Below are 21,503 nucleotides of genomic sequence, written 5' to 3' on the forward strand. Positions count from 1 at the left end.
GGTGATGGAATGCCAGAGTTGTTCGCTGAAGTCTTAGCCGCCGTAGTGATATACAATCCTCCCCAAACAGACTCCACTTTCAACTACATCTACATCCATCATCCTCTTCGCGTTTTCCTGCAGCCTTTATGATCACGAGCCACCAGATGAGAGATATGTGGGAAACGCTCCGCGAATGGTCTCCTCCAATACAAAGACTACTCCTACTCAAAATGTTCCCGCCTCTATTGCAAGAGTCCCCTGCACCCGTGAGAGGGAGAAAAATGTGATGAATGTGGAGCAGATGACAAATAATTTGATTCGGGAGAGAGGAGCTAATATCGGCCGTGCAGGAGGTTTTGTATGACAGAGCGAGGGGTATCGCACCTGGAGAATGGCTGGTCGACCCGCTAGAGTACACTCGGCATTGTCTGTGATGCTGTGGCCAGGCGATTGTGAGCAAGGATACTTCAATAGGGCTATGTGTGGGTGATGTGTGCTGAGCAGCCTCGTGGTGTCGGGTCGATCAACGTAAGACGCTGGTAAGGCGTACTTGTTGTTATCTGTATCGGTAGTATGTAGTAGTAGCTGATCGTGACGACGTGGTGTTCATAATAAAGACTAAACTTTAGCGATCGATTCGGTTAGCCATTACTCCGAGTACCTGACGACAGGCATATTGTCAGTATACGTTGTATTTGTCTGTACACCCATGCAGAAGTTGTTGGTCTCCTTATGTGGCTTGTGTTCTTTCTTAGTGAAAAGAAGGAGATCGGGACATTCAGAAACGGGGAGCTGGACGATGTCCGTTGTTTACCTGGCGACGTGGAAGATGTGGATGCTCGGACGCGTTCGATTGACCGCTTCTCGAAAACTGTTCTTTCATCTTTTTCGTTGGCAATGGACTGTAAACCGGACCCTCAAAAGATCTGGAACGTATTGATACCCCTCTATTGAATAAAAGGAACTTTGGAAAATATTTCGTTGATACCCAGTCGCACTTGAGCTTTACAAGGCTACGCTGGCTGGCTTTTGAAGAGCTAGACTAAGGTAACTTTTGTTGACAATGGGAGTCCTCAGGTAAGTTCGACTGACGCAAGTAGGAATGCTGCGTCAAAAGCTGATTATGCCTTTAAGGTTAGCTGTGTGTATCTCGGGTGTATACGCTGCCTTTTTACTATGGGCCATCGCCCAAGAACGATGTCAGTCCTTCCTTCTGCATTCCTTTGTCTTCACGCTGATACAGGTGCAAAGTATCAAAACCCTTTCCCTCTGTCCACCCTCATCCTCACCAACAGCCCCATTCACCTTCAGATCCTCCATCCGGGAATAAGTTCCCTTCGCCATTATTCCTCAATTTTGCCCAAGCTGTGGCTTCTAGCTTGAGTGCGCTTTGTTACTTGTCGTTCAAATCTTGGAGGGAAGGATGGAAAGGACGAGGTCTGGGCCAGGTGTTGGGATTAAAAGAAGTGTTTGGTAAAAGCCAGACTGCATTAAATGGTGATGCTAAAGCCAACGAGGAAGTTTCAGAGTTGAACGAAAAGACGAAGGAGGTTGCCAAGAAGGCACCGAAGCCGCCGAAGAAGAGTCTCCTTGCACTCCTCGTGCAGGTTTCAGTCTTCCAGACGATAGCGAGCCCCATTGGATTCCTTGCATTAAGGCATATCTCATACCCCACAATGGTTTTGGGCAAGGTGAGTACTCCTATACTCTTTTGAATGTAGCGTCTAATTCCACCTCTAATTCCACCTCTAGTCCTGCAAGCTCATCCCAGTCTTGTTGCTCAACGTCCTTCTCTATCGACGAAAGTTCTCACCTCATAAGTACATCGTTGTAGCACTCGTTACCGTCGGCATTAGTATGTTCATGCTTTTCGCTGAAACATCAAAGAAGAAGAAGGGTGGAAGTGATAGTATGTGGGGACTTGTCTTGTTGCTTGTCAAGTGGGTTATCATTACGTGGATTCGCCGCATCAAGCTCATACGGGAGTAGCCTTTTTATCGATGGTCTGACAAACTCAACTCAAGACCAAATCTTCTCATCGTATCCTTCATACACCGGCCAGCAGATGATGTTCACAATGGCGCTCACTACTCAAATTATCTTGCTACCTCTTCTTATCCTCCCGCTGCCCACCAACCCGTTATCTCTTTTCGCCCATTTACCTCCGCCTCTTGGCTCTTCTGTGCCCACCTCTACTCTCAGCTTCTCCCCTCCTGCGGCATTGGAATCTATCTCTTTCCTCCTTTCCCACCCTTCCGCTCTTCCGCCTCTCTTTGCATACGCCCTTCTTGGTGGCTTGGGTCAACTCTTCATCTTTGAAACCATCCAGCACTTTGGTTCTCTTACCCTCGTCATGGTCACCGTCACAAGGAAGCTTTTTACTATGCTTCTTAGTGTCGTCGTCTTTGAGCACAGGCTCACAAGGGGCCAATGGATGGGCGTGGGGGTTGTGTTCGCTGGTATTGGCGTCGAAGCAGGGATGAAGAGGAGGGAGGTAATGAAGAGGGCGAAGAAAGACTGATCATAGATATTAGAGTGTTACAACATGGCATATACATCGCATTGTAGGGAACAAAGGTTATCTATTTATTTCAGCCTCAGTGAGAAGGGTTGTTCGAAGAATCAGTACTCGCTGTTGTGGAAACTGTTACATGCGAAGAATTTCCCTACGGATACCTAGAAGGCAAATCGTGTTAGAAGTCGGTGAAAATTACCTCGATGTTAACCCGTAAGATCGTCATTAAACCTTTCCAGGTTTATCTTTATCCGCTGGTGCCTTCTTCCACTGCTAAGTTGCCTTAGATCTCAAGATAGGAGTTCAAAGTAGTAATACCTATCTGTGGAGAAAATAAGTATAGTGGTCAAAGAAGAGCATAGATGAAGATTATGGATGGCATACAGAAGCCTGAGGCGCGTTTTCACCTGGAACTCACGTGGTAGTCGCGTGGCACAATAATCCTTGTAGGTCTACCATTTTGCGTGTTTTCGTCATCCTCACAGACGAACCGTCCAACATCCGCATTTTCGAGTGTCAAACTCAGCAATAAGTTTTCCTGCAGCATGTCAGCCCCCACCCAACGCTTCTCGGACATCCGGCGGTCCCGTCCGTCCTATTCTTGTCAAGTCTGCCGCGACCGGAGGGTACGGTGCGATCAGGTCAGAACACTCTTGAAGCTATAGCCGAGCCGCCGCGAGCCCTGCTAATCTGGTCTCCAGGCCCGCCCGAAGTGCGCAAACTGTGTCCGCAACCAAGCCGAATGTGTATACCAGTCTAACCTGTCGCAAAAACGCAAAGAGACGATTACGGACGACTCGGCGAACAAGATGCCTCGAAGGAACAAGTTGTCGGGTTCGGAACGCAGCCCATCGCCACTCGAGACAGGAAAGCTCAAGCCCGGGTATCTGGTGCTTAATAGTGGGGGCAGATCACGGTATACGGAAAGTACCTTCTGGGCGTGTGTGGATGCCGAAGTGAGCAGCCACTTTACATGACCCCTCTTGTTCAGAATTGACAGCTGTCTGGCAGGGCCTCGAGCTTGACCGGATTCTGCGCAACCTCCCGCTTTTCCCGAGAACCGGCGGCCCAGACGATCTGGTTACTCCCCCAACTTCCTCGAGCAGTCCCAAGACAACGACAAGTGTGCCGAACCCGTCCACTGGAACCTCGCAGGATCGCATCAGCTGGGGTCCCACTCGTCTAGCAAAATTACTTCAACCCTTTCCCCCGAAACCCGTCTGCGACCGCCTCTTTCGAGCGTTTATGGACTGCATTCATCCTCTCATTCCTCTAATGCACATTCCATCGTTCGAATCCGCCTACGACGAGTTTTGGTCCTGGCGTTTAACACGTCCTCCTCAAGACATTTCGTTGAGTATTCTCCACAGGAATCCCAGCTTTCTCCCTCTTTTAATCAGTGTTTTATCTGCTGGGTCCATCACGATTCACGAACCATGGAGCGAGCGAATCGGCCAAAAACTGCGCGGCCTGATGCCAGAAGCCCTTCGAGTAATCGGTTTCCCCTACTATCCCTCGGTGTACTCTCTGATGGCTTACATACTCGCTAACTCGACCCTGATCCGCGAAGAGGACGCCTTTAGCTCTTGCTCGTTTGTCGCCGTGGCATTAAGGGTTGCTCAGTCGATGGGTTTCCACCGCGATGGCACCGAATTCGAGCTCGACCCTATATCGACCGAAGAGCGTCGCCGTGTGTGGTGGCACCTTATGCATCTCGATACCATGACAAGCATAGCTCAAGGCCTACCTGGCATCATGTCGAGTTCACGCAGTACCACTCAAGTAATCAGCGAGATGAAGGACGAACTTATTGGTAAGATCAAAAGCACCGACTCGCTTGATCGCGAGCTGTGGGTCGAACCAAAGTACGTGCTTGCGGCCGGACGCTATGAAGCTAGCACCCAGTTGCGAATCATTCTAGAACGGTTGCAAGAAGCACCAAATATTACTCTTGCCGACATTGCCCCCTTGGAGACACAAATTGAGGACCTACGACGGCGTCAGTCCCGTCGTCTAGATAGCGTCGGTCTAGGTGCCCATTCAGCATCACTACAGGATATTTTGGACCAGCTCTCGGTCCGTGTCGGCGGGGACGACTTTACCGATCATCGAACTCCGCCGCCCATCACAGCCTCGAAGGCCATTCAACAATGGAATCAAGCACTCTTGCATCTCACGACGGTTAAAGCATACTGTATATTGTATCAGCCCTTCATGTCCGACAAGGAGATTTGGGCAAATCTTCGATCGAGGTTTGTATCCCAGTCAGTCATAGAATGGCCATGCAGGCTAAAGCATCATGTAGGGCATTACCACACTTTCAATACTTTCTGGCTCTGTTTTTGGAGATGACTACCAATCCGTCGTACCGGCCATTTCACTGGCTTTATCCAGGCTCATATCAACCGCTACAACCATGCGCTGTTTTGCTTTCCGATCTGTCAGCACATCCCCACTCATCCGACAAGATGCTCAGCATGCAGCTCATCAATAGAGTATTCTCGTTACTGGGACCTGCTGGTAGGCTAATCAGCCCTGGGTCATATCAGTCTTTGCCCTCATTAACGGGTGCAAAACAAGTATGGACTGTCCTCGAAAAATTGCGTGCAAAGGTGTGGCACGACCTGGGATACGACCATACGCTGTTCTGGGCAGAGGATGAGAAGGGTGATGATGGGTTGCCCCATCGAGGTTCCATGGACTTTTGGCTGACCGGCAATCTGGCTGGGCATTCTGCAGACAGCAGTGATACCGCAACCAGTTCCTACCCGCCCCCTATGCCGCAAAATGGCGAACCTATTGCCGATCCTACGACCCATCGTACCAGGTAAGAGTGACATTTGATCGCACAATATCCCGCTCATCAAGCCGCAGTTACACTGAATCCGGTACTTCGTCTATCATGCCTATTCCACCTATTCCGCTCCCAGACGCAGCGCTAAACGAGCAAGATTGGCAGAACGATATGGATGCCTTATCCTGGATACCTTGGGGGACATCAAACGATCCCCTTTTCCAGTCTATCCAGGATTCCCTTACGACCAGGCAAGTATGCCTCTCTGATTTGAATGAAGTCTTAGCTTATCTATCCGTCTTGCGTAGCAACTACATGCCGGAATCAACCGGGAGGGGTGAAGCAGAGATAGCCCCTGGGCAAACGACTGTTGCGCAAGGTAACGAAACTGATCTCTTCGGACTCTACCCTCCCATAGAGGGTCAGTTGTCATCAACCCACTATCAGGGACAGAATTTCTTTTAGTTCGGATACGCATGTATTGCAGCCTGCCCTTATTTCTTAGTCCGTCTGAAAAGTCACACTGCTGGCAACGGAAACTGGCATTCGTTAAAAGGGTATGAGCACATAAACGAAACGTTTGTAACCATGCCTTGCGAAAACACGTGTTGGTTCGCATCGGTAGCATCATTTTAATGGAGGGTGCACAAATGAAATAAATATTAAGATGCAACCTTCCGAGCTCACTGAATGATTGCTTCATAACGATGACATCGCAATATTTATTTCAAATATGTATTATTGTCAGGCTTCTTACTTGGCTTTTATCTTGTCAAATGTTTCTCCCTTTACTTTCCCTTGTTGAGCTCAGCCAAACGGTCTTCGATGGACTTGGCCAAATCAACATTCACCTTGGCGAAGATTTCTATAGTCAAGTTAACATCTCTTGCCAGCAAAACATTCTTCGCCGATCACTCACCGACAGCTCCTTTCTGCAACGACGGGATAGCCTTGCTTAAATGACACGAGACATTGGTGATCAAGTCCTCTTGGTCGCCAGCTTTTCCGAGAACCTCCCAGAACATGCGAGGCTGGACGTAATCCTCATCCGTTGTCTCGGTTGTGTACGCCGCAACTCGACCGACCCATTCATCGTGTTTCTCGTTACCCCCAGTGGAATGGCCCTTTGCGCCCAGTTGACCCTTGAAGTTGATCTCCTTGAGAGAGGATCGCACATAATTGGGATCACCTCCATAATTGGTCATGTAGCGCATCGCACCGTCACGCTGGTAGGGCGCATAAACCTCACTGACGGGCCGATTGCACGGAAGTTGTTGGTAGTTGACACCGAGGCGGTATCGAGCGGCATCGGGGTAGGCAAACATCCTAGCTTGCAGCACTTATTGGAGTCAGCGGCTACAATACTTTAAACAAAGGATGCGGCCTACTTGGATCTCCGGAGGGCGCAATGCCCGGCACCATTGTCGAGGGCGAAAAGGCAGCTTGCTCAATGTCGGAGAAGTAGTTTTCGGGCTATTCGTCAGAAAGATATTGATTAGTCTATGAAAAGCATCCCCGATAACACTCACGTTACGGTTTAGGGTCAATTTACCAAGGGGCCTGAGGGGGAAGTCTTTGTGAGGCCAAACCTTGGTCATATCGAAGATATTCCAGCGGTAATTTTCGGCCTCTTCGGGCTTCATGACTTGAGCATACAACGTCCAAGTAGGGTAGTCGCCCCGCTCGATAGCATTCCACATATCGGTCGAGTGGAAATCGGGTGCTTCGCCGGCGGTGCGTACGCCTTCGGCCTGCGTCATGCCCTTGACACCTTGGTTGGACTTGAAGTGAAGTTTGACATAAACAAAAGAGCCATCCTAAAGAAAGAGTCAATGATTCGCTGGTTTTGAAAAAAATTAGGCACAAACCGATTTGGTGAGCTTGTAAGTGTGACCACTGTAGCCGTTGATTTGCCTCAGCGAATACGGCAGCCCTCGATTGCTAAATAACATCATGACGGCATGAGTACCCTCCGGGTTGTTGTTGTGAAAGCTAAACTGTAAGTATGGCCACCATGTCGTGGATGTAAAACGAAACGCACTCCCAGAACTGCATAATAATCAACTGGGGCAACCAACGTGGAAGTTCAACCACTCACCATAGAAGAGTCGGCGGTGTGTTTCGCGGGATGACGCTTGTGAGATCGGTTAACAGAGGGGAATTTGATTGGGTCCCGGATGAAGAACACCGGCTAGAGGGCTTCAGCACCCATACAACCAGCACATGGAGAACGGAGTCGGCCACGTACAATGCTGTTGAAGACAAAGTCTTGGTTGCCCTCTTCAGTGAAGATTTTCATCGACCAACCCCTCACATCTCGAACAGTCTCGGCTGCGCCAGCCTCCGGTCCCACAGTGGAGATACGCATAAGAACCTTGGACTTTTTGCCAATCCCATTGAGGAAAGCAGCCGAAGTGATGTCGGAATTGTCGTGAGTTACTTCAAATTCGCCCCATGCGCCAACGGCAGAAGCGTGCACGGTACGCTCGGGAATGCGCTCTCTACTGAAGTGGGCCAGAGTCTCGATGAGCTGGGTGTCCTGCATCAACATCAGGCCCTTAACGGGGCAGCTGCCCAGACGCTGGGCGGTCGTAGCATCCGCAATAGGGCACCCTATATTGGTCAGCACCCATCGTGTTTTAGCTGGGATGATCCGACAGACCTTCGGACAGGGTGTATGTGGGTGTTTTCTCAGTCATGGTTGATTGATAATTTCGTCAAATCGCCAAATGTGTGATTCAATAGAGTTCTGAAAGGAGAATGAATATGTACCCAGGTTTAATATAGACAGTTTCCATCCCTTCTCGCACCGCTGTCTTGATAAAGGGGCATTATCATTGGCTCGAAGGAATATCGTAGGCCCTTCCTTGACGTCAATGGGCTTGCGTTGTTAAGACCAGCGATTCTCAGCTACAAAATTACATTTGACTGCTCCACACCCCTTATCATATCACATTGGCTCGAAGGAATATCACAGGACCTTTTTTTTTACGTGAATGGACGTACGCTAAGACGAGGGTGTACTCAGCCACAGAATTGAATTGAACCGCTCCAGACCCTTAACGCCCGGGCTTACCAACTTTCGAGCGAGAATATCGCAATCTCGCGCGAGACGCACGAGTCGTCCCTACGCGAGTTATTTTTGATTCGAACGGGTAGATTTGTGGGTCATATGTTTGCTTCTCTAGCCCGGTGGACATGCAGCATTTAATGAAAGATCAAGAAGATCAAACGAGAATATAGAAAATCGTTTCTAGATCGCTTCTTGTCCCAGGTTGCACTTCGTGAATGTCAAGTGAACCAGGGGATAATCGTATTAGAACTGGGATGCCCGTCGGTGGATCTGCATTGGCCGAAGGAATATCACAGGACCTTTTTTACGTTAATGAGCGAGAGATAAGACGACGATCTTTCAGCCACGAAACTGAATTGAACCGTTCCAGACTCCTTACCCTCCCGGGCTTTCGACTTTCGAGCGAGAGTATGTAAGAATGTTTGTGGGACGCTTCTCTTCTAAAGTTCCACCCTGTAATGTCAAATGAACTAGGAGATGGTCGTATAACAACTGGGATGCCCGGTCGATGGATCTGCATTGGCCGAAGGAATATCACAGGACCTTTTTTTACGCGAACGAACGTACGCTAAGACGAGGGTGTTCTCAGCCGCAGAACTGAGCGGAACCGCTCCAGACCCCTTACCCGCCCGGGCTTCCAACTTTCGAGCGAGAGATATCGCAATCTCGCATGAGAACTCGCGGGTTGTCCCTTCGCGAGTTATTTTCGACACAAGCGGTGCAGATTTCTGGGTTATCTGTTGCTCCGCTAGCCCAATGGACATGACGCATCCGAGCGAAGATTGCAAAGGTCGAGATCGAGTATGCAAGAACGTTTGTAGGACGCTTTTCATCCCAAATTCTGCCTGCTGACGTCAAGTGAACTAGGAGATGGTCGTATTAAAACTGGGATGCCAGGTTGGTGGATTTTCCCATCCCCCCACAGTCTTTTGCACTGATACACTATTATTCATCAGCAATATGGTTCACGCTGCTACTCACCCCAAAGATGCTCCCAAAAACTTTGATTTCATCGTTCTTGGAGGTGGCGCCGGCGGTTGTACCGTTGCCGGCCGTCTTGCCGAGAACCCAAACGTGTCTGTACTTCTTGTCGAGGCCGGTGTGAAGTGAGTTTTCCCTTTTGTCTAGCATTAGCATCCAGACTTACAGTAACCAGCAACCCTTCCGAGATCACCGACATCACCACCCCAGCGAAAGCCATGGGTCTGCGAAACTCTCAGTACGACTGGAAATACAAGACGACCATGATCGACCGCCCAGACTATACTCGTATCGAGAAGCCTAACACCCGTGGAAAGGTGCTGGGAGGCAGTACTGCGCTCAATTATTATACCTGGGTTCGAGGCTCTGCCGCAACCTTCAACGATTGGGAGGAGTTTGGTGGTTCCACTTGGAACTGGGAAAACACCAAGGATTACTTCAACAAGTCGACTACATACCATGACGACCTTGGTCTCTTCCCTGATGACATTAAAAGCATCGGCAATAAGGGTGGTCCCGTTGACATTTCACACTCTGATTTGGTCCCCGAGCTGAAGCCTTGGCGTGATGCCCTCGAAAGAGCGTGGGTGAGCAAGGGTCATGAGTTGACCGTGGACGTCTACAATGGTGTTCAGAAGGGTCTCTTTAAATGTGTCAACTCGATCTACAAGGGTGTCCGATCTACCGCAGCTGCGTTCCTTGAGGGCAAGCCCAACATCACCTTGGCCTCTTCAACCATCTCCAAGAGGATTATTTTTGAGGACAAGACTGCCGTCGGTGTCACCGTTATTGGGCCCGACGAGCGCGAATACGATTTCTACGCCAACCGTGAGGTTATCGTTGCTCAGGGCGTTTACGAATCCGCCAAGATCCTCATGCTGTCCGGTATCGGTATCAAGTCCGACCTCGAGGCTCTCAGCATCCAGTGCGTTGTTGACTCGAAGCATGTCGGCCAAAACCTCCAGGACCACCCTATCCTGTCCCATGTCTTCAAGATTAAGGACGGTTTTGGCCTTGATAACCACCTCCTTCGCGCGGGTGCGGAGCACGATGGTGCCATTTCGTCCTACAGGAAGAATCACAATGGACCCCTCAGTTCGGGTCTACTGGAGCTCGTCGCCTTCCCCCGTATTGACGATCGTCTGGAGAACCACAAGCAGTATCGCGATTACAAGGCGCAGAACGGTGGCAAGGACCCTTTCGGTCCCGACGGCCAGCCGCACTTTGAGATCGACTTTGTCGTAAGCCTGCCTTTGCATATACACAGCGATTCGCGGAACGGAAGCTGACCCCAACGTGACAGCCCATGTTCGCCGATGCCTTCCAATGGCACTTCCCCACTCCACCCACTGGTGATTACATGACCGTCATTGTTGACTTGATGCGTCCTATCTCGCAAAACGGTGTAGTCAAACTCACCTCGACCGACCCCTTCGAGCAGCCTTACATCAACCTCAACTTCTTCTCGCACGACCTTGACCTCATCGCCCTTCGCGAAGGTGTCCGCTTTGTTGACGATGTTCTCATGAACGGCGAGGGGATGAAGGACATTGTTGAGTGCGACTACCCCTGGCCGATGCCCCGTAACTCGGACGAGGGCATGATCCGACAGATCCTTGAGAGGTCGCAGACCGGTTTCCATCCCTGCGGAACTGCTCGTATCAGCAAGGACATCGACCACGGTGTCGTCAGCCCCGAGCTCTCGGTCCACGGCGTCAAGAACCTTCGTGTTGCCGACGCCTCAGTCTTCCCCCTCATCCCCGATTGTCGTATCCAGAACGTTGTGTACATGGTCGGTGAGAAGGCTGCTGATTTCATCAAGGCCGCGCACCCCGACCTTTACAAAGAGACAAAGTAAATGTTGCGTGTGAGCGTGATGCCGAAAGGGCGATCATTGCGAAGCTGTAGAATACGGGAAATATACGTAGACCCGGTTGGGTATGGAATTTGAAATAGGACTTGTTAGCAGGATGCAAATCGTGACTGTTTAACTGTCCGCGGCGCCTGGTGGTACTACCCACCAGCAGCGTGAGAAATGCCGATGCGAGCTTATTATTTATGTAGTCCTAATCAGTTTTTACTCTTTCCCAACTTGGAACACATGTGTTCTATCGCATCTAAGTCTACCTCAACTTTCATCTCTACCTCTTGCCTTCTCGATTAGCACACGTCGACCTTCTCTCCGACTCTCACTCCGAAGATGAGCTCGCTCTGCCTCTTGCGATCCGTTACTATACTTCCCCGCCGCAAAGCGGTTCATCCCGCATTGTTAGAAAAAGGGAGTCTAGCAGGAACGCCTGATGGGCGTGAGAGATGGATCAACAGCCGCCTGATTTGGGGCCGATGGGTCTCCAGGTCATTTGGCAGATGATCCGTGCGAAGCTATTCGGGGAGAAAGAGGCACCGTGCAAAGTGGCTGGAGCGCAACAAGGTACACCCGAAGAGCTAGGGTTGGAAGATCATCATCAAAATGATGATGTAGAAGATGAGGAATTGTTCCCCGGTGGCCGAAAACAATATCCGTGTCACCGTCTATTGATTGACCTTTCCCTTCCGGCGCTCTCGAGCTCATCCCATCTCCCTCGCCATCCTTCGTCCCCCATGACACCACAATCACATGACACCAAGCCTTATTCCATCTCGAGTCCCTTCTTTAGCTAATCAGCGTTACAAGTATTAATAGTCTTTCCCCATTCACCTTCAGATCCTCCGCTCCTCGATAAGTTCCCTTCGCCATTATTCCTCAATTTTGCTCAAGCTGTGGCTTCCAGCTTGAGTGCGCTTTGTTACTTGTCGTTCAAATCTTGGAGGGAAGGATGGAAAGGGCGAGGTCTGGGCCAGGTGTTGGGATTGAAAGAAGTGTTTGGTAAAAGCCGGACTGCATTAAATGGTGATGCTAAAGCCAACGAGGAAGTTTCAGAGTTGAACGAAAAGACGAAGGAGGTTGCCAGGAAGGCACCGAAGCCGCCGTTATCGCATACCCCACAATGGTTTTGGGCAAGGTGAGTGCTCCTATATTCTTTCGAATGTATAGTATGTGGCGACTTGTCTTGTTACTTGTCAAGTGAGTTAGTATTACTCATAGCATATACATCACATTGTAAGGAACAAAGGCTATCGTCTATTTCTTTCGACCTGAGTGAGAAGGGTTATTCCACAGCCCGCCGAACAAAATAAGACCTTGCACTAATATCAGTAGGACCATTGAAGCTAACATCCTGCGTGCGTCAATCAGTCAATCGTTGTCTCTCTCTTTGGTCAGAAAACTCACAGGCCCCAACCGACCCCCAACTCTTCTTTCCACCCATCTTGGATATCACCAGCTCCTATTGCACCAATAATGATCCCCGGCAATCCCCATGCTAAAATACTAATCACTGTAGACAGCCTCCACCACACATTCCTCAACTGCATAGCGTAGAAAGTACGCATTTTCATGTGAGATGGGGGCCAAAAGCGAATCGGTTCCCGAGTGGATGGTTGAGCACGGGCGTGGAAATGGATTGTAAGAAGTAAGAGAATGAAAATGCTGACAGCTATGATCAGGTCTGTGTGCCTTGTTAGCCCATGACGATGGGGCATAAGGTGAGAAAACTTGCTGAATACGAAGCAGAAGGATGCGATGGATAACGACTTCGTAATAGATCTATTGAAACGTACTGAGTTCAATCCCGCAAACTACTGACTGACCTGCAACTCACCCGGACAAATTCAGTGACTGGACCCCCGAATCACTTCCCGCATCCCCAGGTATCTGCCAAAAACTCTTCTTCTCACAGTCCCCTCCATCCACCCCATCTGTCCAACTACACCAACCCCAAATCCCAAACCCGTATGTCTTTCCACTCCTCCCGCTATCAGGCGAGATGGTGAGAAGCCACATACGACCATGGAGATTCGATTCGTCAGAGGTTGAGAATGGGACATTGTAGAGGAGCACGAGGAAGATGAGGACTGTGGATACAAAGGCGAGAATGATTGAGACGATGTGTGCGATCGGGGAAGTTTGTTTGCGGGCTTTCTTGGTCATGATCTATTTCAATGTTGACTGCATGTGATAAAAATAGGATAGGTTGAAGGAACAGACGTTGATGCAGCAGTAGCTGTGATGTTTGACAGAAAGGAAAGACAGTCTTGGTTCGCATATTAAGAGGAGAGTCAAAGGAGTTTGTAAACCTTTCATCGACAGTTTGCATAAGGAGTGCTGCTGGCCAAAGCGCCAATGGGAACCAATCAGTTGTCTATGAGCGTCGACGGCATAGCACGCTCCATGAATCAATGTAGTTAAATTTTGTGATCATACATTATGCGGTACAAATCTTGGCAATCTAGCAAATTAAATACCTGTCGTCGAATTGGTGGAATCATCTAGCCTTTGGAGTGCTTGGTCCTTCCCTTACCTTCACGTCGCATGACGATTCCTGTCTTCCACATGCAAAGCATCTGTGCGCAGATCCAACATGCCCATGCTGCAAAGAATCTGGAAGGAAATCAGCACCTCGTTTTGAGCTTTTTCGAGATCACGAGCTGCTCACACTCCAAACCCAGTCCCTGGCCGTGCCTTCAAGCCACCTCCCCCAGTATTCACTTTTGCCCTTCCAACCAACACAGTCACAATCATACTCAATCCCAGAACCAACATGGCAAGGAAATAGTAGAGATTGAAACGCCAGTCGCGTAGAAGCCAGGCACAACGGGTGCGGTAATGTTTGACTTCTGTTGGATATTTGCTTGGGACAGGCCAAGGGGGATATGGCCCGGGGAATAGAATGGCAAGGCACAAAATGATAAAGTAGGAAAGGACTACAAAGGGAGCTAGGGTGCGTTAGCTCGTATTGAAGTATTGGGTGATGAGAGGAATACATACTGATGAGGATGGGTATGGCAGCACCTGACAGAACATGGGTGACAGCGCTAGACAAAAATATTTTTAAAAAAAAGTTTTAATAACGCGAAGTATCACTCACTAAGGTAATTCTATCTCATAGATGGAATCCCAACTGCTATCTGAGTCGTCTGGCAGTTTGTAAGCTGTCTGTCTCGTACAAACCGCGTCACCCGTCCATCTAGAGTTTGTCCATTCACACCATCCCCAGATCCCAAACCCATAAGCGTGAAGTTCTCCATCAGTACCGAAACCTGTTTCTGCCGCCCTCTCTTTAATGCTGGCCGGTGCGGCTAACCCTACCCCTTTTCCTGGCATCTCTCCATCTCCAGCATCGTAGTACCTTTTGGTGCCTATTGTCCAGATAGGAAAACTTGATGACGTTTCGTTGATAGTCAAGAACCACATCCTAAGGCCAACTTTACCCTCCAGCGTTGAATGGACATGGTCAATCGGAGCATTGTAGAAGACGATGACCATGAGTAAGATGAATGATATCAAGGTAAGTAGGAGAGAGAAAGAATGCCACAATGGGTTAAAACGCATTCCATCGGAAGATCGGAACAGCCCCATGATGATCCAGCACTTTTGGCTTCGTTTTGTTTGGGTCGAGATGTCTTCGCTATTGTAGCGGTTCCTGGTCAATCGATCGATTTACTGTGAGAAGGTGTAAGTAAACAAGTCTCGATAGAAAATGGTCAGTCATGGTTATAGCACTTTGACTACAGCCCTGTGCTCTCATTGAGGTTTCATAGATGTAAGTACGAGAAAAGAAGACTGTCAAAGGATTAGTTCGTCCATGCTGATGCCCGCCCAGTCAAGACGACCGCGCTCTTGCTCAGAGATCCAATATCCTTTGTCGGTGCGATCCCATCGTAGCCACCGTATTTACTGGGAGACAAATGTAGATCTGGCCTCGCATCTGTTTAGGCTTGCAGTCTCTAAAAGACCGTGTGCATGAGTCTGAACTAGCTAATAAGCTTCATAGGATAGGGTATCGACTTAAACTTACTTCGTTCACTAATGTGTTGTTGTACGACGAAACAGGCTGGCTGAAGGCTTGCTCGATTTCTTCCCTCATGCCTCATATCCTACGCTTACCAAGCTCATGTCCGGCAAAAATTGCCAAGGGAGAGTACGTCTTGTCGCATTCCACCAGGAAACACTAAAAACTGTCTTCAGGAATGAGATAACTTTTTCCTGCTAGCAAGTAATCGCACTCAGCAAGTAACGCGTGCGTGCAGTGCGCAGCAGCCTTAAGGGCATAATTTTTGTTAATAAAGACTGTTATTAAAATGTAATCATACACCGGTTCTGTTTATATGTGCATGAGATTTTGGATGATGACGTCAGTCGAGATGTGCGGAAGTGACGGGTAGGGGCGGGGACTGGCCGGTGGGCTGCTGCTTTATCGTTAATCGCCTATAAATATTCTCGCCCGCATGTGTATACCCCAGCAGTATCGTAACGTATAACCTCTTACAGCGTGGGAAAGGGTCAGTACAAACACAGCAAACTGCGTATAAGTCTTCGTTTCAATCACTTCCGTCATCCCCTTCTCTCTTGTTAGAAAAGACAGTGAGCTATATAAAGCACAAATAATATCGCGATTTCAGTATCTGACCAAACGAACTTCTCAGAACGAACACCATGGCCCTCTCTCAGCACGTAGACCCCGATAAGCTCATTGAAGAGTGTGAAGACCACCCTATCAAGAGGCACCTTAGTCATAAGTAGGTGCATCGACAATAAACATGGCCATCTCGTGACTCATTTCTGCGCAGGGCGGCCCTTTATGATATTCCCTACACTTCCCGCTACGGAGTCGAGGATGAAGTTCCGAGATACAGCATCCCCAACAAGGGTGTCAATGGCAGGGCCACCTACCAGCTCTTACACGATGAGCTGATGCTTGGTGGGTTTTAGTCATTAATTTTTAAGGGTTGAGGCTGACTGGGAACTAGATGGGAACCCCAACATGAATTTGGCTTCGTGAGATTTTTTTGACCATTTAGAAACGATCTTGAGTGGGGAAATACTGATCAATGCTATATATAGATTTGTTCACACTTGGGTTCCTGATGAGTGCAGCCGTCTTATTCAGGAAAACCTGAACAAGAATCTGGTTGACCAGGACGAATACCCTGCTGCTCAACAGATTCACGAGCGATGTATCGTAAGCCACAGCAGCCGCGACGAATGGCTCCAGCTGACCCATGTGATTAGTCAATGATCTCTCACCTCTGGCACGCTCCCAAAGAAGCCACGGCGATGGGTACCGCTACCACGGGTTCCTCTGAAGCCATCATGCTTGGCGGTCTCGCTCTGAAGCGACGATGGCAGGAAAAGATGAAAGCTGCTGGGAAAGATATCCACAACCCCGGGCCTAACATTGTCATGGGTGCAGAAGCTCAAGTAGCTTTGGAAAAGTTTGCTAGATACTTTGAGGTTGAGGCGAGACTTGTGCCTATTAAGCCTGAGGTAAGTAAACGCTACGAAGAAAGGAATGGGTTACAGGCTGATGGAAGTAGTCGAGTTATGTGATGGACCCCAAAGACGCCATCAAATATGTCGATGAGAACACTATCGGTGTCTTCGTGTAAGTTTCAACATTTTTATTTACAGAACATCAAGTTGACTTTTTACAGTATCCTGGGATCAACTTACACCGGCGCGTTTGAATCCGTAAAAGACATGGCTCAAGAGCTCGACAGGTACGAGGCCGCGACAGGTATTAGTGTCCCTATCCACGTTGATGCAGCTTCTGGTGGTTTTGTTGCGTAAGTTCAAGCAGAATCATACGGTTGTCCCGAAACTAACAGTTCTGGAAGTCCATTTGCATACCCTCATTACGAGTGGGACTTTCAAATTCCTCGAGTCCAAAGGTAAGAATTTAAAAAAAAGGAATGGTTGCTGAAAAACGGGGTAGTATCAATGCCTCAGGTCATAAGTACGGTATGAGCACTGTGGGTGTCGGATGGATCATCTGGAGGTCTATGGAGTACCTTCCTAAGGAGCTGGTCTTTGAGCTCCACTATCTCGGCGCTGTAAGTAAAGCCCTCGTCTTTCTTTTTTAAAACTTAATCATTTTAACTCCGGCTCTGTAGACCGACTACTCATTTAACCTCAACTTCAGTAGACCGGCACACCCTATCCTCGCCCAGATGTTCACATGTAAGCTCGAATGAAGGCGGGCGGATTCTACAGCTAACTCCATCGTAGTTTTGAACCTCGGTTTCGAAGGTTACAAGCGCGTCATGGACAAGAACCTCACCGTAGCTCGTCTCATCTCCCGGGCCCTCGAGCACTCTGGCTACTTCATCTGTCTGTCCAAGATCCACCACCCGAAGGCTCTTACCGAATCCACCAGCAGCGCCGAACAATCCAACATACTCCCTGCCGTCACCAACGCCGCTAATACCATTATGCACGGCAAGAAGCCTACTGTTGACGATGCCGAGTACTACTGCGAGGGTTTGCCCGTTGTGTCATTTATGTTTACGGATGAAATTAAAAAGAAGTACCCTGGTGTGAAGCAGGCGTGGATCCAGATGCAGCTGAGGTCTATCGGCTGGATCGTCCCCAAGTAAGTCCGGGCCCTTTTGAGGCAATTGTGGGTCAAGTGTTGATTTGTCTCAGCTACCCTCTCGCTCCCAACTGCGAGAAAGATGAGATCCTCCGAGTCGTCGTCCGAGAGTCCCTTTCTGGTGACTTGTCTAGGAAGCTCATCCACGACATTCTTCAGGTGTACGTCCTCGTCGGTTTCCTGGTTTTAAAGCTCGTGCTGATTTTCCCATGGCTCACAGAACCGAGGATCTCCTCAATGATGCGGGACCTTCATACTCCATGTCTACTGCTACCAGGCGTCACGAGAATCTGGACCACGGCAAGCTTGATGGTATTGATGCTCTCCACATCAAGGTGCGTACCACTCTATCAGCATTATCAGTCTCGCGAGACAGTCACTAATATGACATGGGTCTAGCAAAACACCTCCACCTATTCTAAGCCCTGTTAGAGAAACCTTGTTAAAGTATGCTAATAAAGAGGCAGGACGGTGAATGGAAGAAGATATTGTACAGGAAAAACGTACAAAAAAAAGTTTATTTGGCTTTTTGTGATTAGTCTGGTTTGAATATGCAAATTGAAGCGTTATGCTAGGTTGGGATGAAAGCCGAATTCTTGGCGGAAGGAAACAAAGTAATCGAAAGATCAGTCACGTAGAAGGGAATGAACGAACGACGGACGGCGGGAGCGATCCAACAGACGGAATAAGTTGTATATGACTTGCACCCGGCACCACGGAGATAAGAAATAAGCGTGCCTATTCAAAAGCCATTTCAAACTCATTTCAAAGGCACGCTTACAGAAACCCCGTTCTCTCTTCCCATCATTTGATTCTGTTTTCATTTCCAAGACAGGTTGCGGTTCGCGGTACCGAGGTGTTCGTCCGTCATCTTTCTATCTCAATCAGAGAGTTCCTGCTCTCGTTTCCAAATCCTCTCAAATCCTCGCACACCTTTGTATACCGTCTTTCCCCTTTTACTCTCAACCACGTCTCCCGGCTTCATCCGCGGGTAGCCGATCTATTCGCCTTCCATCGATCGATCGCCCACATCTTCCTCTTTGCCGCCTTCTTTTCCCAGTCGCTTCGCGCCTCTTCATTTTTCTATTTTGCTTTGTTTTCTTACTCGGTTTCTTCGCCACACAACAGCTCGGAGTCAATTCATCAATATTTCTTAGCCCATACATAAGCCTCCGAAATATAAACTTTATAATGCCGCCCAAGCGAACGGCGGAAACCCGCGACTCAGCTACAAAACGAGCTCGAACCGCCCAAAGCGGGAAAGACGAGAATGCTGATCCTCCAGCCACCGTTGCGGAAGATATTCGGCCTATTGACCCCAAACTCAAGGGCAGAACGAAAGGGAGAAAGGGGAAAAGCAAAGCGGAAGCCACATCTGATTCTCCACCCCCTGGTCCGAAAAAGCGGGTGCGCAAACCTTTTGCAGCAAAGGAAGCCGCATGGAGGGATATTCCCGATTGGGGGGATAGGACCGACGTACCATTGTTTAGGCTGCCAGCGGAAGTGCTTGATTTGTGTTTTGGGACCAAGCTCAATTTGGGGCTACAGGTAAGTGGAGGTATTGTGATGACGAGATGACGAGGAGCGTCTGAAAGTCATCTGCTGATCCATGTACCGGATGACAGCTGCGAGACTATGTAGCTTTAGCTGGAGTATCGAGGTATTTCAGATTTCATTTTACGGATGATGTGTTCCGAGTGAGTATGGTATCTAGTGTTATGATTGTCTGTGTGCTGACGAGATTATGCCAGGAAATCTACCTCAAGTCCCATCCCAATTACATGAAACTCCGCCCTTGTTGTCGATCCCCTATCAAACACTCCCAGCTCATCTTTACTCGTGCTGTGAAAGATTGGCGTCAAGATCCCCCCCTCAAAAGATTTGACCTTCTCGAAGTTCATATGCATTCCATTCCTCGCCGCGAGGAGTGGACACAAAAGGATTACGAGTTTGTAACTCGAGCCGATAAGATAATTGCCCAAGCAAGACAGATATGGGCGGACGCTAGGGCCGAAAGGGCGAATAGGAAAAAGGAGAAGATGAAGAAAAGGAGAGTAATGAGGAAGGTCATCGTGGACGGTATTTCACGAACTGTACTTGCGACAGTACCTGGCTTAAAGCACGGGGAGACACAGGGGCCGAAGAATGAGTTGGGAGTTCCGATAATGACGGATGAGAGTGGGAAGGAAATTGGTCTGAGTGCAAGCCATGCAGAGGAAGAGAATGATGATGATGATGAAGAGTCCGACGATGAGCTGAATTTCTATTCGACTTTGCAAGAGTGGGAGTGGGAAGAATCTGTTCACAATAAGAGTGGTGAGCTATGGCAAAAGATTTTCAAACTGGAAGACAAAATGAGATTATTGAGGAGGGTCTATGATAATTACGACAAAGGCGAGGATTTCAGCGATCTTTCAAGCGAAGACGAAGCAGACGAAGATAAGGAAGGCGATAAGTCAACCCGTAAGAAGGGTAAAAAGAAGCAAGCTGCAAAAAAGTTTGTCCGGGATCCAAACTGGGTCTTGCCTCCCGAGAAAGAACCAAAGAGGCCTCATGCAACATTGGTCGAGTATGATCCATTGACAGGGGAAAGGCTACCCCATGACGCATATCCAAGCCCGTGGAGAGCTAGAGCCGTTGAAGCTGCAAATAAGAAATTCATCAACCGAGCAGTGAGTACAGCCACGTTAAGACTGGAGCAACTGTAGCTGATAGCGTGAGAAGGATGCAATAAGGGTTTTCAAAATAGGGGAAGCAGAGCTGTTATGCTTGAAGCACTACCTTGTGGTGAGTGAATTTTCGTTCGGGCCCATGCATTATGCTAATTGGATTTCAGCCGAATCCCTTGAATCCTAAAACTCCATCGAGCATGTATGTGTCAGAGTTCGCCCAATGATAACCGTAGTTGACTCAGCAAAACAGTTTCTCCCTTGCGGCCATCCAAGCGCTTGCTCTTCGATCTCATGGCGGTCCTATTGGTCATCATTACCATGTGTAAGTATCATTTCATATTAATACATGGCTGTTCTTGACTAGAGTTGGTCTTTAGTGAATCTGCCAACGAAAGAGCCTTGAAGTCTCTGGCTACCCGACAAGCCAATGTAGCCAAACGCAAAGCCGATCCTACTTATGTGGAGAAAGAACCGAAATCGAGGCAATACCCCCAGACCACCATTGATCCCGATGATATTGGCGCCAAGTATGGAGTGGACAAGGATTGCGGGATCTGGCATTATCAAGGCACGTTCATCGATTTCGTCGCCGATTGGAGGGAGGACAGGGCGGCCAAGGCCGCGAGGAAAGCTCAGCACGTGGCCAACGGAGAGGGTCCTGAGACTTCTGATTAAGACAGCTCTTCTCAAGATGAGCTGCTTCCTGTTCCAAACGTCCCTTGGAATGATGATAATGAATACATGTATTCATTCACTGATGAAGACGATGATCTCTGGTAGTTATGTGTAGGATATCAGCTATTTCTTTGTATAACCAGAGGGTTTCGTGTAAAATCTTATTGTTGGACTTTTTCGATGCATGCAACCATGTCGCAGCGGACATTATTATTGCGAGTGATATATAGGATGGATTGATGGATGGACGATGCATAATACTTGCGCAAGGACCGTGATGTGCCACATTGATTTTCGTCGCGGAGAAATAAAACGCGATCTTTGTGATTTTTGCCACTTG

General features: G+C 48.8%; 8 protein-coding genes and 1 non-coding gene; 6 read left to right on the top strand and 3 right to left on the bottom strand.

The window, feature by feature from the left end:
- Positions 1-871: 871 nt before the first annotated feature.
- On the top strand, positions 872-2,724 carry CNAG_05254 (solute carrier family 35 (UDP-galactose transporter), member B1). XM_012193415.1 has 5 exons: positions 872-1,059; positions 1,117-1,181; positions 1,234-1,673; positions 1,735-1,922; positions 1,972-2,724. Exons 1-5 carry the CDS (start codon positions 1,046-1,048, stop codon positions 2,501-2,503), a joined length of 1,239 nt encoding a protein of 412 aa, XP_012048805.1. The 5' UTR covers positions 872-1,045; the 3' UTR covers positions 2,504-2,724.
- CNAG_12390 lies at positions 2,134-2,972 on the bottom strand. The gene is made up of 3 exons (XR_001045649.1): positions 2,882-2,972; positions 2,616-2,819; positions 2,134-2,499 (listed from the first exon to the last, which is right to left on the bottom strand). It is a non-coding gene; the product is annotated as a hypothetical RNA (non-coding RNA).
- On the top strand, positions 2,747-5,897 carry CNAG_05255 (hypothetical protein). XM_012193169.1 has 6 exons: positions 2,747-3,138; positions 3,199-3,453; positions 3,509-4,749; positions 4,803-5,324; positions 5,372-5,542; positions 5,600-5,897. The coding sequence occupies exons 1-6, from the start codon at positions 3,043-3,045 to the stop codon at positions 5,754-5,756; spliced, it is 2,442 nt and encodes an 813-aa protein (XP_012048559.1). The 5' UTR covers positions 2,747-3,042; the 3' UTR covers positions 5,757-5,897.
- A 76-nt stretch (positions 5,898-5,973) lies between these two features.
- On the bottom strand, positions 5,974-11,281 carry CNAG_05256 (catalase). XM_012193416.1 has 11 exons: positions 9,346-11,281; positions 8,368-9,298; positions 7,954-8,298; positions 7,540-7,904; positions 7,390-7,482; positions 7,333-7,340; positions 7,160-7,283; positions 6,821-7,108; positions 6,680-6,764; positions 6,211-6,630; positions 5,974-6,156 (listed from the first exon to the last, which is right to left on the bottom strand). The coding sequence occupies exons 3-11, from the start codon at positions 7,988-7,990 to the stop codon at positions 6,080-6,082; spliced, it is 1,497 nt and encodes a 498-aa protein (XP_012048806.1). The 5' UTR covers positions 7,991-8,298; positions 8,368-9,298; positions 9,346-11,281; the 3' UTR covers positions 5,974-6,079.
- Positions 9,275-11,335, top strand: CNAG_05258 (glucose-methanol-choline oxidoreductase). XM_012193417.1 has 3 exons: positions 9,275-9,470; positions 9,521-10,586; positions 10,649-11,335. The coding sequence occupies exons 1-3, from the start codon at positions 9,325-9,327 to the stop codon at positions 11,201-11,203; spliced, it is 1,767 nt and encodes a 588-aa protein (XP_012048807.1). The 5' UTR covers positions 9,275-9,324; the 3' UTR covers positions 11,204-11,335.
- Positions 11,336-11,658: 323 nt separating this feature from the next.
- On the top strand, positions 11,659-13,465 carry CNAG_07823 (solute carrier family 35 (UDP-galactose transporter), member B1; the record flags this gene model as incomplete). The annotated part of the gene is made up of 5 exons (XM_012193170.1): positions 11,659-11,989; positions 12,050-12,347; positions 12,545-12,930; positions 12,990-13,001; positions 13,061-13,465. 3 exons carry the CDS (start codon positions 11,659-11,661, stop codon positions 12,684-12,686), a joined length of 771 nt encoding a protein of 256 aa, XP_012048560.1. The 3' UTR covers positions 12,687-12,930; positions 12,990-13,001; positions 13,061-13,465.
- Positions 13,466-13,589: 124 nt separating this feature from the next.
- CNAG_05259 lies at positions 13,590-15,484 on the bottom strand. 2 transcript variants are annotated; one of them, XM_012193418.1, is made up of 5 exons: positions 15,243-15,484; positions 14,313-15,193; positions 14,213-14,259; positions 13,881-14,160; positions 13,590-13,825 (listed from the first exon to the last, which is right to left on the bottom strand). In XM_012193418.1, exons 2-5 carry the CDS (start codon positions 14,801-14,803, stop codon positions 13,714-13,716), a joined length of 930 nt encoding a protein of 309 aa, XP_012048808.1. In that variant the 5' UTR covers positions 14,804-15,193; positions 15,243-15,484; the 3' UTR covers positions 13,590-13,713. The 2 variants fall into 2 exon arrangements, with proteins under 2 accessions (XP_012048808.1, XP_012048561.1); XM_012193171.1 differs by having other exon boundaries at positions 14,313-15,198.
- A 158-nt stretch (positions 15,485-15,642) lies between these two features.
- CNAG_05260 (glutamate decarboxylase) lies at positions 15,643-18,494 on the top strand. XM_012193419.1 has 15 exons: positions 15,643-15,808; positions 15,871-15,963; positions 16,015-16,145; positions 16,195-16,222; positions 16,289-16,406; positions 16,457-16,711; positions 16,762-16,829; positions 16,879-17,010; positions 17,062-17,115; positions 17,160-17,277; positions 17,338-17,404; positions 17,453-17,816; positions 17,870-17,977; positions 18,037-18,151; positions 18,216-18,494. Exons 2-15 carry the CDS (start codon positions 15,881-15,883, stop codon positions 18,246-18,248), a joined length of 1,674 nt encoding a protein of 557 aa, XP_012048809.1. The 5' UTR covers positions 15,643-15,808; positions 15,871-15,880; the 3' UTR covers positions 18,249-18,494.
- An 11-nt stretch (positions 18,495-18,505) lies between these two features.
- On the top strand, positions 18,506-21,435 carry CNAG_05261 (hypothetical protein). XM_012193172.1 has 7 exons: positions 18,506-19,364; positions 19,442-19,513; positions 19,568-20,488; positions 20,541-20,603; positions 20,653-20,687; positions 20,739-20,810; positions 20,866-21,435. The coding sequence occupies exons 1-7, from the start codon at positions 19,008-19,010 to the stop codon at positions 21,161-21,163; spliced, it is 1,818 nt and encodes a 605-aa protein (XP_012048562.1). The 5' UTR covers positions 18,506-19,007; the 3' UTR covers positions 21,164-21,435.
- The last annotated feature ends 68 nt before the right edge of the window (positions 21,436-21,503 follow it).

Source organism: Cryptococcus neoformans, chromosome 4 (genome assembly GCF_000149245.1).
Source record: "Cryptococcus neoformans var. grubii H99 chromosome 4, complete sequence".
Classification (NCBI taxonomy): domain Eukaryota; kingdom Fungi; phylum Basidiomycota; class Tremellomycetes; order Tremellales; family Cryptococcaceae; genus Cryptococcus; species Cryptococcus neoformans.

What these genes read in the sequence shown, in the direction of transcription:
- CNAG_05260 (XM_012193419.1), top strand. Translation starts at nt 15,881, where the DNA reads ATGGCCCTCTCTCAGCACGTAGACCCCGATAAGCTCATTGAAGAGTGT. An exon ending in GCTTCTGGTGGTTTTGTTGC is followed by an intron (nt 17,011 to 17,061) that starts GTAAGTTCAAGC and finishes CAGTTCTGGAAG; the next exon opens with TCCATTTGCATACCCTCATT. An exon ending in ATCGGCTGGATCGTCCCCAA is followed by an intron (nt 17,817 to 17,869) that starts GTAAGTCCGGGC and finishes GATTTGTCTCAG; the next exon opens with CTACCCTCTCGCTCCCAACT.
- CNAG_05258 (XM_012193417.1), top strand. Translation starts at nt 9,325, where the DNA reads ATGGTTCACGCTGCTACTCACCCCAAAGATGCTCCCAAAAACTTTGAT. An exon ending in CTTGTCGAGGCCGGTGTGAA is followed by an intron (nt 9,471 to 9,520) that starts GTGAGTTTTCCC and finishes TACAGTAACCAG; the next exon opens with CAACCCTTCCGAGATCACCG. An exon ending in ACTTTGAGATCGACTTTGTC is followed by an intron (nt 10,587 to 10,648) that starts GTAAGCCTGCCT and finishes CCAACGTGACAG; the next exon opens with CCCATGTTCGCCGATGCCTT.
- CNAG_05261 (XM_012193172.1), top strand. Translation starts at nt 19,008, where the DNA reads ATGCCGCCCAAGCGAACGGCGGAAACCCGCGACTCAGCTACAAAACGA. An exon ending in AGCTCAATTTGGGGCTACAG is followed by an intron (nt 19,365 to 19,441) that starts GTAAGTGGAGGT and finishes ACCGGATGACAG; the next exon opens with CTGCGAGACTATGTAGCTTT. An exon ending in ATTGGTCATCATTACCATGT is followed by an intron (nt 20,811 to 20,865) that starts GTAAGTATCATT and finishes GTTGGTCTTTAG; the next exon opens with TGAATCTGCCAACGAAAGAG.
- CNAG_05255 (XM_012193169.1), top strand. Translation starts at nt 3,043, where the DNA reads ATGTCAGCCCCCACCCAACGCTTCTCGGACATCCGGCGGTCCCGTCCG. An exon ending in TGGGCAAATCTTCGATCGAG is followed by an intron (nt 4,750 to 4,802) that starts GTTTGTATCCCA and finishes AGCATCATGTAG; the next exon opens with GGCATTACCACACTTTCAAT. An exon ending in CAGGATTCCCTTACGACCAG is followed by an intron (nt 5,543 to 5,599) that starts GCAAGTATGCCT and finishes CGTCTTGCGTAG; the next exon opens with CAACTACATGCCGGAATCAA.
- CNAG_05254 (XM_012193415.1), top strand. An exon ending in GGCCATCGCCCAAGAACGAT is followed by an intron (nt 1,182 to 1,233) that starts GTCAGTCCTTCC and finishes ACAGGTGCAAAG; the next exon opens with TATCAAAACCCTTTCCCTCT. An exon ending in CCACAATGGTTTTGGGCAAG is followed by an intron (nt 1,674 to 1,734) that starts GTGAGTACTCCT and finishes TTCCACCTCTAG; the next exon opens with TCCTGCAAGCTCATCCCAGT.
- CNAG_05259 (XM_012193418.1), bottom strand. Translation starts at nt 14,803, where the DNA reads ATGGGGCTGTTCCGATCTTCCGATGGAATGCGTTTTAACCCATTGTGG. An exon ending in TATGAGATAGAATTACCTTA is followed by an intron (nt 14,260 to 14,312) that starts GTGAGTGATACT and finishes ATTTTTGTCTAG; the next exon opens with CGCTGTCACCCATGTTCTGT. An exon ending in CCAGGGACTGGGTTTGGAGT is followed by an intron (nt 13,826 to 13,880) that starts GTGAGCAGCTCG and finishes ATTTCCTTCCAG; the next exon opens with ATTCTTTGCAGCATGGGCAT.
- CNAG_05256 (XM_012193416.1), bottom strand. Translation starts at nt 7,990, where the DNA reads ATGACTGAGAAAACACCCACATACACCCTGTCCGAAG. An exon ending in ACTTTGTCTTCAACAGCATT is followed by an intron (nt 7,483 to 7,539) that starts GTACGTGGCCGA and finishes GAAGCCCTCTAG; the next exon opens with CCGGTGTTCTTCATCCGGGA. An exon ending in AATTGACCCTAAACCGTAAC is followed by an intron (nt 6,765 to 6,820) that starts GTGAGTGTTATC and finishes TCTGACGAATAG; the next exon opens with CCCGAAAACTACTTCTCCGA.